A 13667-nucleotide genomic window follows, 5' to 3' on the forward strand; every position below is an offset into this window, starting at 1 on the left:
TCTGGGTTCCTCCCAGCTTTGACCACCACACACAAAGCTGCTATGAACATCTCTGCCCGAGTTCATGAACATACATCTTCGGTTCTCTCAGGTATATACCTAGGAGTAGAACGGCTGGCTGGTATCGTAACTGTTTAACTCCCGTGGCTGATACATGTCGATGTAAGGCAGAAACCACAATACTGTAAAGTAATTAGCTTCCAATTAAAATAAATTAATAAATTAAAAAGATATTTTTTGATGTGGACCATTTTTAAACTCTTTATTGAATTTGTTACAATATTGCTTCTGTTTCATGTTTTGGTATTTTGGCCACGAGGGATGTGGGATTCCCAGCTCCTGGACCAGGGATCAAACCTGGACCCCACCCCTGCATTGGAAGGTGAAGTCTTAACCACTGGACCACCAAGGAAGTCCCTAAGTTTTGTTTTTTTTTTAAACTGCCCAAGTCTTTTTCAGAGCTGCCAAATCATTTTATAGTCATTCCAACAGGAACCATAGTCCAGAGTGGCCTTAATCTATGGGAGGCCGTTAAGATGAGAAATTTCCACTCTTTTTTTGTTATACTCAAAATCATCTGATGAAACCCAATGAACCACTGGATTTTAAAACCCAAAAGTCAGGGGAGTGGGGGAAGCAGCTAGGACCTGGCCCTGAGAGGAGGCGCTCAGGGGTGAGGAGAGGAGGCAGAGGCCTGAGCCCAAGATGCCAAGGCGGCCCTCCTGCCCAGGCCTTGGTCCCCTGCTCCCCAGGCGCCCCGGGGCGCCCAGCAGACCCTCCCCACCTACACCCACACCCACAGGGGTCACAGGTGCTGGCACGGTTCACACCTCCAGGAACCCATCTCCCTTGATTCTCGTCCCACGATCCACCATCCCCAGAGCACCCCAACTGGTTGTTACGAAACAGAACTCCTGGGGGCCTCCCTGGTGGTCCAGTGGCTAAGACTCCACACTTCCCATGCAAGGGCCCCAGGTTCGATCCCTGATCAGTCAACTAGATCCCACAACGTGCGGCAACTAAGAGTTTGCATGCCGCAATTAAAGATCTCACATGCCACAAGGAAAACCCGGAGGATGTGCCACTGCCCTGCAAAAAGCCCACCTGTCTTCTCACCACATCTGGGATCAAACCCTAGCCCAGTACCATAGCCTACGAACCCCTGCAAATACTTCTCTTGCTTTTTCTCCTCCTGTTCTCCCCACCTCTCACTGCACTTCAGCCACACAAGCCCTGGGCTGCTCTGTCAGCACGCCACCTCACCTCTACCTCAGGACCTTTGCACTAGCCGTTCCTGCGAACAGAAAGCCCTTTCCCATGTTTGCAAAGCTCCCTCCCTCCTTTAACACCAAATCTCCACTCAGAGGGGCCACCCCTGACCACCCAACCCGTATCGGCTCCCAGTCACTCTGGCCCTCATGGCCCCTCCTTGTTAATCTCATCATTTCATTTCACACTCTCTCCAGCTTCTCATAGGATGTGTTTGACTCCCTAAGCCCTGGATCCCACATGGAATCTAAGTTCCACCAGACAAGGATCCTGTCTCTCCCGTTCCACTCTCTGAACCTCCAGGGCCAAAGCCACACTCAGCACATCAGCAGTCATCAACTCTATCTGCTGAACGAAACAACTAAGGGCCAGACCGGTGATGGAGCTTCACGTTGCAAGGCCAGTCCTCCTCCTAGCAAGTCTCCTTGCTGACCTCTCCCACAGCTGCAGCAACCAGCTCACGGGCAGAGCTCCAGAGGACAGCCGGGGGGGCACCCCCTGCTACCCAAGGTGGGAAAAAGCCTAAAGAGACACCTTCCCATCAGGGAGGAGGCTGCAGGCCAGGCCAAAGGGAACCGGAAACCCCAACTATGCCCAAGAACCTCCAACTGGGTCACAGACACAGTGCCCAGCCAGAGCCACATGTGCACAGAGCACCTCCTAACCACGAAGGCCACAGAGGCTCAGCTCAACCCACCTCCCAGGAGACAACGTCTCCTCTGTTCATGGCCACTGCAGACAGTCACAAGGTCCTCTGCTGATGTCCTGGTGGCCAGCAGCGTCAATGTCCCACATTCCCCACCCACAGCCTGATGCAGATTGAAGACCTGGAGCTTGAGCGTTCCTGCAAAAGGTGAGGAATTGGAGAGCCAGGGTTCCTCTCCTGGGAGGCCAGCTGCTCTGTGGGGCTGTGCACCAGGCTTGGGGCTTCCCAGGGGGCACAGGTGGTAAACAATGCAGGAGACGCCAGAGACGTGGGTTTGATCCCTGGGTAAGGAAGATCTCTTGGAGGAGGGCACAGCAACCCACCCCAGTATTCTTGCCTAGAGAATCTTATGGACAAAGGAACCAGGCAGGCTACAATCCATAGGGCTGCAAAGAATCGGACACAAATGAAGTGACTTATCACACATGCACGCACACCAGGCTGGGCCCTCGGCGGCCAGCTCTTCAAGGTGGGCACCATCCCATAATGACCACAAGAGGGCTGACACCATCCCCTGCCATCAGAGTCCCTCTCAAGTTCTCGTCTGGCTTCTCTGGATGCTGGATGCGTCTTAAGTCAATGTCATATCCTGGTTTAACTGGCAGCCGTTTTCCTTTTTCCTTGGTGCATCACACAGGTGATGACATCATAATGATGCACAGCACAGGTGATACCATCTTGTATTTGAAGAAATAAGACACAATACGTGCTGGAGAGGCCCTCGCCTGACTCCCAAAATAACCGGATGACAGAGCTTGGGGTTGGCATACAGCTCGCAAGGGGGGAGGGTGTGAAATCCAAGACAGAGAGTGAACAGTGATGTAAGCCACGTACTCAGTGTGGTCTTATAGGCCGTCACCGATGTGCCCCTCTGGTGGGGGTACCCTGACAGCGGGCAGGGGAGGAGTGTGTGCAACTCTGCAGCTTCTGCTCAGACCTGCTGCGAACCTAAAAGCGCTCCAAAAAATCAAACTCTGTTAAAAAAAAAAATCCAGTACAGCCCAAATCACTCTCAATTGGGGCTTCTTAAGCTGAACACCTCAAGAAGCAGTTGATTTGGCGCGTTAAACCGAACCATTTAAAACAGTAAGAACGCTCAGGATGCCAGCTGCTCAGAGAGAAGGGTGGGGAAACGAAACAACTCCGGGAGGACGGGATCGCTGAGGGTCGCGGCAAACAGAATCCGCTCACTTGACATCTTTCTCTTTTCTTTTCTATCCAAATTGCCTGAGCTACATATTGGACTCCACTCCAATCGCAGGTGAGCAAACCGTGGTTCTGGGAAGGGAAGCAGCCCGCCCAGGGCTATAACACTTCAGGGCACTGAGACCATCCCGGGCCACAGTGGAGGGACGGGGCTACCGGATCAACCTAGTGAGCGTCCGGCTTGCCCAAGGCCGGATGCCTGGCACTTACTTTCTGGACTTGGCACATTCCTTCTTCCAGTTCTTTACCAAGACCGGCACGACTTGTTCTGACGTGTCCTCCTTATTCAGGGACCAGAGGTCGGTGCTCTCCAGGGGCTGGCGGTAGCCCTGGACCATCATCCTGTGGCCAAAACACAAGAGGGGAGGCGATGAGAGTCAGAAGGAGATGACACAATGGCCCTCCCTGCTACCGCGGCCCAGACGACCGCAGGCAGCCGTGATCAGGGAAATCTCAGTATGAATGGACATGCGGGCACATGGCATCATTACTGCTAATTCCGTTAGATCCCCCAGGAAAAACGGCCTCGTTTTTAGACAAACATACAGAGTATTTAGGAGGAAAGTAGCAGGATGTTTCTAATTTACTTTCCAAAAAAAATTTTAAGGCTAATATCGCAGAGCATTAACCATCATTATATTTGGTGATGAGTTTAAGGTTTATTAGCCTAGTCTTTCTGCTTTGAACACTTTCATTAAAAAAGGGGAAACTTAGTATTTTAACTTGTTATTTTGAAAGATTTCAAATTCACAGAAAAACCATAGGAAGTGTACAAAGAATTCCTGTCGACCCTTCACCAAGCTCACAACTGTTAACATTTCACATGTGCTGTTATCTGTCTCTGTCTCTAGATACACGTGTGCGAACACATACAAGGCAGACCTTGGAGATACTATAGGTGCGGTTTCAGGCCACCATGATAAAGTGAATATCACAGTAAATCGAGTCACAAGAATTTTTTTGGTTTCCCACACTACAGTTATATTTACGCTAGCATTATGTCTAAAAAGTAACATACAGAGCTTAAAAATTCTGTATTGCTAAAAAATGCCAAGTTAAGCATCATCTGAGCCTTTAGCAAATCCAGTAATAATAGCAAGGATCACAGATGACCATAATAAATATAATAATAATGAAAACGTTTGAAAGATTGTGAAAATTACCAAAATGTGACAGAGAGACACAAAGTGAGTGAAAGCTGATGGGAAAAGGGTGCCAACAGACTCATTTGACACAAGGTGGCTACCAACCTTCAATTTGGAAAAAAACACGGTAGCGGGGAAGCGTAATGAAGTATGCCTCTATCTTTTTTCTGAACCATTTCAGAGGAGGCTGCAGACCCTCCACACCTTCACCCCTAAATATCAGTGTGTAACCCCCTAAGAGAAAGGACACGCTCTGATATCACCAGAGGACCGTGACCAAAATCAGAAACACGAGCTTGGCTGGCGTGACCTGCAGGCCATGTCCAAACGCCATCAACTGTCCCAGAGCTCTTCTTTAAGAGCAATTGAAAAACAGTTAAGAAAAACACTAAATTAAGAAGTGTAAAAAGTTCATAAAGACAAGGGAGAAATGCTTGGGGGAGGAGAAGGGATTTAAATAACCCCCAGTAAGATGATGACAATGTGAAGAAAACAACATGCGGATGAAAGGAGGCCGAGCAGGCAGTGTGCTGAGCTGCGGGTGGCGGCGCCTCTGCTGCTACTGGTCCAAACACACTTCTCTCACCCCCTTTTCCTGTTATTTATTTCAGGGGGCGGCGGGGGGCGCAGCGCGAGCATTATTTAAATCGGGGGGGAAGGGGAATAATGATAATAATTACACCCAGTGCAAAACAAAAACCACCAAATCTGAAGCTGAGCCAGGAGTGTGCAGCTTCTTGCCCAGGCCGAGCTATTTATACACATATCACATGACTGTGGGCTCAGGGTCGGTGTCTCCGAGACCCATGCCCAGGGCACACACGCTCAGGACACATCCCTGTCGAAAAGTGCAAGGGAGGGAGAGCTGCACACTGGTGGCCCAGCACCCGCCCAAGGTTTGGGGGCCAGGACTTACCCTGTGATCCACCAGAAGGTGATCCTGGAAAGGAAGGAGGCACTGGATTCCGGGCAAGGATTCTATGGAAAGAGAGCACAGGGTGAGGAACCCAGAGGAAATGATAGGTTAAACTTCTCGTCTATGCCAGCTCCAGGCAGGGAGCAGCCAGCTCCCTGGTCCTCCCAGTGGGCCATGGTTCATTCATTTATTAGTCCATTCATTTATTCCACCAATATTTATTGAGCATCTACAAAGTGGCAGGCACACAAAGTACTAGCATTATCTTGTATCCTCACAGAACCTGGTATGACCTCTATTCCTCTTTCTTTCATTCATTCACTCACTCATTCTACAAGTATCTTCTGAGCACCTACTATACACAAAGCTAAACTAACAGACATAAATAACCCTAATCCAGGCCAACTGCTAACACCCTCTGCTAGCTAGTAACAGTTCTGTTTTACATGTTTTATGAAAATGATCTCTTTTAATCTTTCCCGACCCAGGAAACAAACCCGGGTCTCCCGCATTGCAGGCAGACGCTTTACCGTCTGAGCCACCAGGGAAGCCCCATAATCACACTAGGAACTAGATAAAGGCATCGTCTCCATTCTGTAGTTAAGGACACCGAGGGGCAGAGAGATGAAAAGCCTTGCCCAGGGTGCCAGAGCTGGAAGTGGTGGAGACAGAACGTGAGTCCCAAATAGTCAGGGTCTACAGAGAGAAACATTAATCAATCACATGAACAAATTCAAAACCACAACTGTGACACGGACTACATCCCAGAGGCAGGTCAGTATGACCAGTGAGATTACTGGGACTTCATTGGGCTGATCCAGTTGATGGAGGTCAGGGAAGGCATTCAAGCTGGGGTCTGCAAAGTGAGGAGAGGATGACTAAGTGAAGGGGGAAATGCGAGGTGGTCCCAGCAGAGCAACTGATGTGTACAGAGGCCCCGAGGTAGAGGGGAGCACAGTGGGCTCCAGCAAACAAGAGGGGGCCTGAGCAGTCTACACTGGAAGCTGTGGTCAGTCTACACTGGAAGCCACATAAGGGATTTTGGTCTCCATCCCAAGGGCAACAGGAAGTCATCAACAGATTCTAAGCAAGCTTTCAAAGAACCTCTTTCCCAGAGCCACAAAGATGCTCCAGTTCAGGGCCACACAGGCAAGGCCATCAGACAGAGCCTTTGGGATTGCACATGAGGACTGATACATTCAAGTCTAAATCTGGGGACACGAGCATTGGCGAAGGTGGGGTCACCAGACTAACGACGAGATTACTAGCCAAGGACGTTGCTCTCCGTCCCAGAATTTTGCAGAGATAAGATGCTGGAGAGGGACTTCCCTGGAGATCCAGTGGTTAAGACTTTGCCTTTCAATGTGGGGGTGTGGGTTCCATCCCTCTCGGGGAACAAAGATGCCACATGCTTAGTGGCCCAAAATATCAAAACATAAAACAGAAATGATATTGTAACAAATTCAATAAAGATATTTTAAAAATCCTAAAAAAAAAAGAAACTAGAGAGACTGAAGAGGAAACACATTCTACCCAAGCGGTTGTCCACCCTGGCTGGGGGCACTCAGACAATACACTGTATCTGCCCCGCTCCCCAGAGACTCCCGTTTAGCTGGTTTGTGGTGGGTCCAGATACGTGAATTCTTGTTTTTGTTTTCAGCTCCCAGTCTCCTTGGCCAAGTAGCTGGGCAGGAAATGTACAAGATAAGCCCAGAATATCTTGTCACACCCAACAAGACAAGGTAAAAACCTTGTAAAAACAAGGTAGGTAAAAAACCTCAGATGCAACCAGAAGTGGCTCTCACGAGCCCAGAAAGGGACCATTTGAGCTCAATACAGACAGTAAGGCAAAAGGACTGAGACGCATCACATTTTAAATACACACGTCCACCTTGATACTGGAAGAGAAGGAAAACCTCTTGGTGTCAGTGAAAACATACTAGAGAACCAAGTCACTGTTTTGAAAACAGAAGGAAAGAAACAAGCATTTGTCTATGACAACACGGGGTGACCAAAGAGATGAAGGGACATGTCTTTGCGTAAAATGGTTCAGCTATCAGGTGGAAAAGGAACAATACCACGTAAGAGGCCGCACCACTCTGCACCACAGTGCATTTCTGGAATACTTGGTGATATTAAGGAATTAGTAAGTTGTTAGGCCATATAATGGTACCATTGTTGTATTACTTAAAATCCTTATCTCTCAGATATTATTGTGGAAATCTGGAGAAGGGTATACAAGAACAACACCATTTTTGTAACTTTTTGTGGGTCAAATTATTTCAAAATAAAATGTTTAAAAAATTTTAAATTCCTTATCTGTTGCAGATACCTAATGAAATGTTTACATGTGATGCAGGGTAAATAGTCCATGGCAGGTAAAAATTTTAAATAAATAAATTAAATAGTCCATGGCACTCATTATACCATGCTGTCCACTGTTGCACACAGCTGAAAGTTTCTATCATGTAAATCTTCCCCAATGAGTCAAATATGAAGCCTGAGCTGAGAACCACCAGGCTTCACTAGTACTATCTGTTCCAGAATCACCTGGGGAGCGTCATAAACACAGGTGCCCTGACCAACTAGATCACCCTCTCTGGGGGTGGGAGCCTGGCATCAGGGTACCTTTCATCAGATGCAGCTGGCCCACAGACCTACATTCCGAACCAACCAAAAGCCAGATGGCCCTGAGTTTGAATCCCCCAATCCTGCACTTTCTACCTACATGGCCCTGGGCAAGTCCTTTCACCCCCGAGTCTCAGTTTTCACACCTGGGAAATGGGAGTCAGGTGTGTCACACTGCTCAGCCTCCCCCAGGAGACTCCCAGGAAGAATGAGGTCCTTGGGACAGCGTGGAAGCTGCAATTTTTCCAACCCAAGGCCGCAGCATTATTCCTGGAGGAGGTGGTGGTATTTGCTTTGCAGGCTGTTTTTTTTTTCCCCGGAAGTGGGCAGGTTATCAAAGAGTCACAAATGCACTTCAGCTATCGCCTAGTTCCTGCCCCTGTAAAAAGCTGGCAGAGAGAGAAGGAGATGCTTGGGACAATGACTCATTTATTTCTTAGACAAATACTGAGGGCGGGCCTGCTTATATGCCAGGAGATGGCTAAATATCATTACATCCAAGACCAGACAGTGAGCTCCTCGCCCTATATCGCCTCCAGGACAGTAAGCAACACACACACACACACACACACACACACACACACAAGTCGCTCAGTCATGTCCGACTCTTTGCAACCCCATGGATTGTAGCCCACCAGGCTCCTAGGTCCATGGGATTTTCCAGGCATGAATACTGGAGTGGGTTGCCGTTTCCTTCTCCAGGGGATCTTCCTGACCCAGGAATCGAACCCAGGTCTCCTGCATTGTAGGCAGATGCTTTATCGTCTGAGCTACCAGGGATACAAATAAATATATAAAGATAAATGGTCAGAGCTATGAGGAGAACAACAAAACAAGAAGCCTGGGGGGGGAGGAGGAGGGCGGGTACCAGGGTAGGAAGCACCCAGAGGTGAAGCAACACGGAGCAAGGTGATTGGAAGGCGGTTTGAATCCCAGCCCTGCCACTTACTGGCTGAGGGGCCTGGGCCATGTTACTTGGTGATGGTGAGAGTAAATGAGATAAAGCCTGTGAAGTACTCAGGACAGTTCCTGGTGCGGAGTAAAAGCTCAAGCGATGACATTAGCAGTATTAACATTAATTCTAATGGTAACCCCAGTAACAAGTCCGCCGTTTCCTGCAGACCCTGACATACCAAGCAGATGTTTCATGTCAAGACTGGCAAACTCAGGCCCACAGTCTGGCCGCTTACAAAATAGTTTTATTTGGACATGGTGATGCCCATTCATTTCCATACTGTTCATGTCTGCTTCTGAGCTACAGCTGAACTAAGTACTTGCGACAGAGACTGTGTAGTCTACAACTATCTACCATCTACCTCTTTACAGAAAAAGTTGGCTAACCCCTGCTTACATCAGACCTCATGACATTAAAGATGGTGATTCTTAAGGAGAGGAACTGGAGCTCAAATGCAGCTTCTTTCGGTCTTGGCATCAACACAGGGTCAGCCCTGCACAAAGATGCTCAGCCAAGGGGGTAAGTGGGGCCTGAAGTTCAGCTGGTGCCTGGACCTGGGGGGCAGGGGGGATGAAGGAGGGGGGACTGCATTAGCGGGAAGGATGCAGGGCCTTTCTCAAATTCACCCACCCTGGGGGGCCAGACACCTTTTTCTAATTAAAAAAAAATTTTTTTTTTTCTTTTTGGCTGCACCACACAGCATGTAGGATCTTAGTTTCTCAACCAGAGCTGGAACCCATGCTCTCTGCAGTGGGAGCACAGAGTCCTAAGTGTTGAACTGCCAGGGAGGTCCCCAGGTGTCTTTCTCCAACCTGCATAGAGACCCCAGTGCAAACTGTCAGGGTGTCAGACTTCTACGCCCAGGGGCCTCACAAATCCTGCCATTCCTTTGCAATCAGGCAAGCCTGGATGTGGATCAGGAATGAAACAGCCTAGGATGGAATGTTGCATCTCTAAGCCTTCCCTCTAAGCTCCTGCCTCCTTTCCCCCAAGTCCTTAGGAGGAAAGCTGTAGGATCTTATTTGGCGAGCTACTTTTTCTGCCCTCATCCTAAAGAAGCGATGCCCTCGCTTCTTGCTCTTTTTCTTTCTAGGGCCTAGTTGGAACTAACTGGGCTTGAGTGAGTCTGGGCAAAGCCTCTTTCCACTGCATGGGTAAGTCCAACTCGTAAGCTCTTGCTACCGTTCGAGTCTGACTCTTTGCATCCCCATGAACTGCGGCACGCCAGGTTTCCTGGTCCTTCACTCTCTGAGTTTGCTCAGATTCATGTTTATTGAATCCATGATACCATCTCATCCTCTGTCACCCCCTTCTCCTCTTGCCCTCAATCTTTCCCAGTATCAGGGTCTTTTCCAATGAGTTGGTTCTTCACAGCAGGTGGCCCAAGTACTGGAGCTTCAGCTTCAGCATTAGTCCTTCCCATGAATATTCAGGACTGATTTCCTTTAGGATTGACTGGTTTGATCTCCTTGCTGTTCAAGGGACTCTCAACAGTCTTCTCCAGCACCACATTTAAAAGGCATCAATTCTTTAGCACTCAGGCTTCTTTATGGTCCAACTATCACATCCATACATGACTACTGGAAAAACCACAGCTTTGACTATACAGATCTTATTGCAATATTCAGGCTCAAATTGAAGAAAGTACAGAAATCCACTAGGCCATTCAGATATTACCTAAATCAAATTCCTTATGATTATACAGTGGAGCTGACAAATAGATTCAAAGGACTAGATCTGGTAGACAGAGTGCATGAAACAGAGGTTGGTAATACTGTACAGGAGGTGGTGACCAAAACCATCCCCAAGAAAAAGAAACACAAGAAGGCAAAGTGGTTGTCTGAGGAGCCCTTACAATAGCCGAGAAAGAAGAGACGTGAAAGGCAAAGGAGAAAGGGGAAGATATACCCAGCTGAATGCAGTTTCAGAGAACAGCAAGGAGACTTGTAAGTAGCCAGTGAATCACTAAGTGGAGTTCTTCCCTGATGTCTTTTGTTAACATGGGTTTCACTTTTTCCAAGGATAATCCCTTACTGCCACACTGTTGATTTAAACAATGACCAAAAAAATGTGTATTAATTTAAAATTAAACCCAGCCCAGACTGTTCTGGTCTGTCCCAATTTGGGGGGCGAGGAGGGTATTAAAATAAGGTTTAAGAAAAAAAAGAATGAGGCAACCTAGACTTAATAATGCAGAGAAGGCAACGGCACCCCACTCCAGTACTCTTGCCTGGGAAATCCCATGGACGGAGGAGCCTGGTAGGCTGCAGTCCATGAGGTCGAGAAGAGTCAGACATGACTGAGCAACTTCACTTTCACTTTCATGCATTGGAGAAGGAAATGACAACCCACTCCAGTGTTCTTGCCTGGAGAATCCCAGGGACGGGGGAGCCTGGTAGGAGGCTGTCTATGGGGTCGCACAGAGTTGGACACGACTGAAGCGACTTAGCAGCAGCAGCAGACTTATAACGATAGTTTTGTAAACATATAGTAACAGAGAATCACTATGATGTGCGTCTAGAACTGACAGTGTTTCGGGTCAATTATACTTCCGGTTTAAAAAAGGACACACAGACACAGGACTCCAGTCGGTTCTGCAAGTGAAAAATATTTACAATTGCTATGATGCTGCAAACACTAGTTACTGATATAATTTAACGTATGATAAAATTGGGAGGAGAGGATGAGGAAGGAGAGGTGGAAGTATTCAGTCCTGGTCTCAACATTTATAAATTTAGTGTTAGTCACTCAGTCGTGTTCGATTCTTTGCAACCCCATAGACTGTAGCCTGCCAGGCTCCTCTGTCCATGGGGATTCTCCAGGCAAGAATACTGGAGTGGGTTGCCATTTCCTCCTCCAGGGGATCTTCCCAACCCAGGGATTGAACCTGGGTCTCCTGCATTGCAAACAGATTCTTTACCATCTGAGCCACCAGGAAAGCTACTTTTGGGGGGAATCCCCTGGAGGTCCAATGGTTAGGACTCTGTGATTTCACTGAGGGCCTGGGTTCAATCTCTGGTTGGGGGACTAAGATCCTGTAAGCCACACAAGAATCCTGGTTGGTGTAGATCAGCCTACCAAAACCCTGCTTTTTTCTTTTCCTTTTATTCTATCTGTATTAGACAACAGATGGTAACTAAACCTACTAATCATTTCACAATATATGTATATGAAACCATAAATGTTGCACATCTTAAGCTAATCAGGGATGTATGTCAAATATTCCTCAATAAAACTGGGGGTGGGGGAGGGGAGAAGGCTGCATAAGTGGAGATGAATTCAACCCCTTTATACCCAAGTGTGCCCAGATGGAGTCCCACCTGAGACCACAAGGAGTGACGGCCCAGGGTCAGAGATTACTGCTCACTCTGGCTAGTACTAATCCTACCCTGGGAGAACCAACCCCGCCTTCCCCCCAGCCCAGATGCAGGTGAGGCTGGGTCAGCAACAGGAGCATTTCAGTTTCTAAGCTGCAGCATCTGGGAGTCTCCCCAAGTTCCTCTCCCCAGCCCTGCTCCCTCCCCCTGGATCCAGACATAGACTTTCAGATCACACTGGGCAGACACCGGGTCCCATCACCAGACAAGAAATTACGTAATTTGGGAGCCGGTTTCTGGAAGTCCCTATCTGACACGAGAGGCCTTATGTGATAACATAATCAGAGGTCTGAAATAATCAAGAACTGATCGTTAAAGAAGAAAAAAAAAAAAGAGGGCTGCTGGCCAAGGATCCGAGCAGCACTTCATTCAGCTGAAACCAAGAAGAGCTTTCTGGTCTAATCCACAAAGTGGAGAAGGCTAGGATGTTGGCTTGGGGCTTATGGGCCTCTGAGACTGAAATGGAGGAACTGCTGTCCCAGGAGGAAGGAGGCTTATTAATGACCAATCCCCCATTCAGTGAAAACGAGATTAACTCAGGTGAAGGTGGATGAAGAGGAATAAGCTGTTCATACAGAGGGAGCTGTTCTTTGGCATCTTTACCTGGCATTGGAGGTTTAAACTAATTTGACACAACAGCCCCAGGCGCTGGTTCTGGGAACTGGTCCCCCATGACCTCGCACGGGCCACTCGGAGGACCCTGTCTGGGGCCCTCAGCCCTCAGCTCTTTCCATCAGAAACTCTCTGGGTGCCTCCCCCTTTCTGGTTTTGATTCTGCTTTTTAGTTCAGTTTTCTGCAGGGAACTCCAACTCGGCATGCCTAAATGCCCAGCCGTAAGAGATGCGTGAGCAGCAGTGTGGCTCAGACCAGAGGTTCTCAAACCCCGCCTCATCACCAGCATCTGTGGGCCTGGGGGTTTGTTAGAAACAGAAAGGCTTGGGCTCCACCCAGACTGACTGACTCAGAAGCTCCAGGGGGCAGGGGGGACCCAGCAATGATCTGAGTTGTAACAAGCCCTCCAGGTGATGCTGATGCCTGCTCAGGCGTGAAGGGCTCACCCCCTGATCCAGCCCTATGAACTTCGGTGACACTACACCACCCTGAACCTCAGCGTTCCCATTTGTAAAATGGGGGGAGACTCATAGTTCCACCTCAACGCTGGGTTGCTGTGAGGATTAAGTAAGTTAATTTTATTAACACAAGGCTGCTATTATTGATTAGAACCACCGACATGTCTGACAGTAAGAAATCCGGTGATGCAGTGTGTAACACTGGTGTTCTTTGTTCGTTCTGCTGCTTCTCAGCTATGCAAATCTCTTCCAGGCTCAGGACCACAGTTTCTTCTATAGTAGCACACACACCACGTGTGCTTTTCCCATGAACTTGTCCGTTTTCTTTCCGTGGCTTTTGAACAGGGTCACTCTTCGGGACAGCGTTCCTCTCAACCTGCCTGGGCTCCGGTAA

At 48.4% G+C, this 13667-nt stretch overlaps 1 protein-coding gene across 6 annotated transcripts in view; it reads right to left on the reverse strand.

Moving 5' to 3' along the window:
- The window catches only part of ABCC1 (ATP binding cassette subfamily C member 1), a 151224-nt gene that overhangs the window by 77032 nt on the left and 60525 nt on the right, over positions 1–13667 (reverse strand). For all 6 annotated transcript variants that reach the window (XM_025275035.3, XM_044935672.2, XM_044935670.2 and 3 more), the window contains exons 6-7: positions 5243–5304; positions 3392–3523 (exon numbers count right to left, since the gene is read on the reverse strand). In XM_025275035.3, coding sequence (XP_025130820.1) covers positions 3392–3523; positions 5243–5304 — 194 coding nt within the window. The remainder of the gene's footprint in view (positions 1–3391; positions 3524–5242; positions 5305–13667) is intronic.

This window comes from Bubalus bubalis, chromosome 24, assembly GCF_019923935.1.
Source record: "Bubalus bubalis isolate 160015118507 breed Murrah chromosome 24, NDDB_SH_1, whole genome shotgun sequence".
NCBI lineage: Eukaryota > Metazoa > Chordata > Mammalia > Artiodactyla > Bovidae > Bubalus > Bubalus bubalis.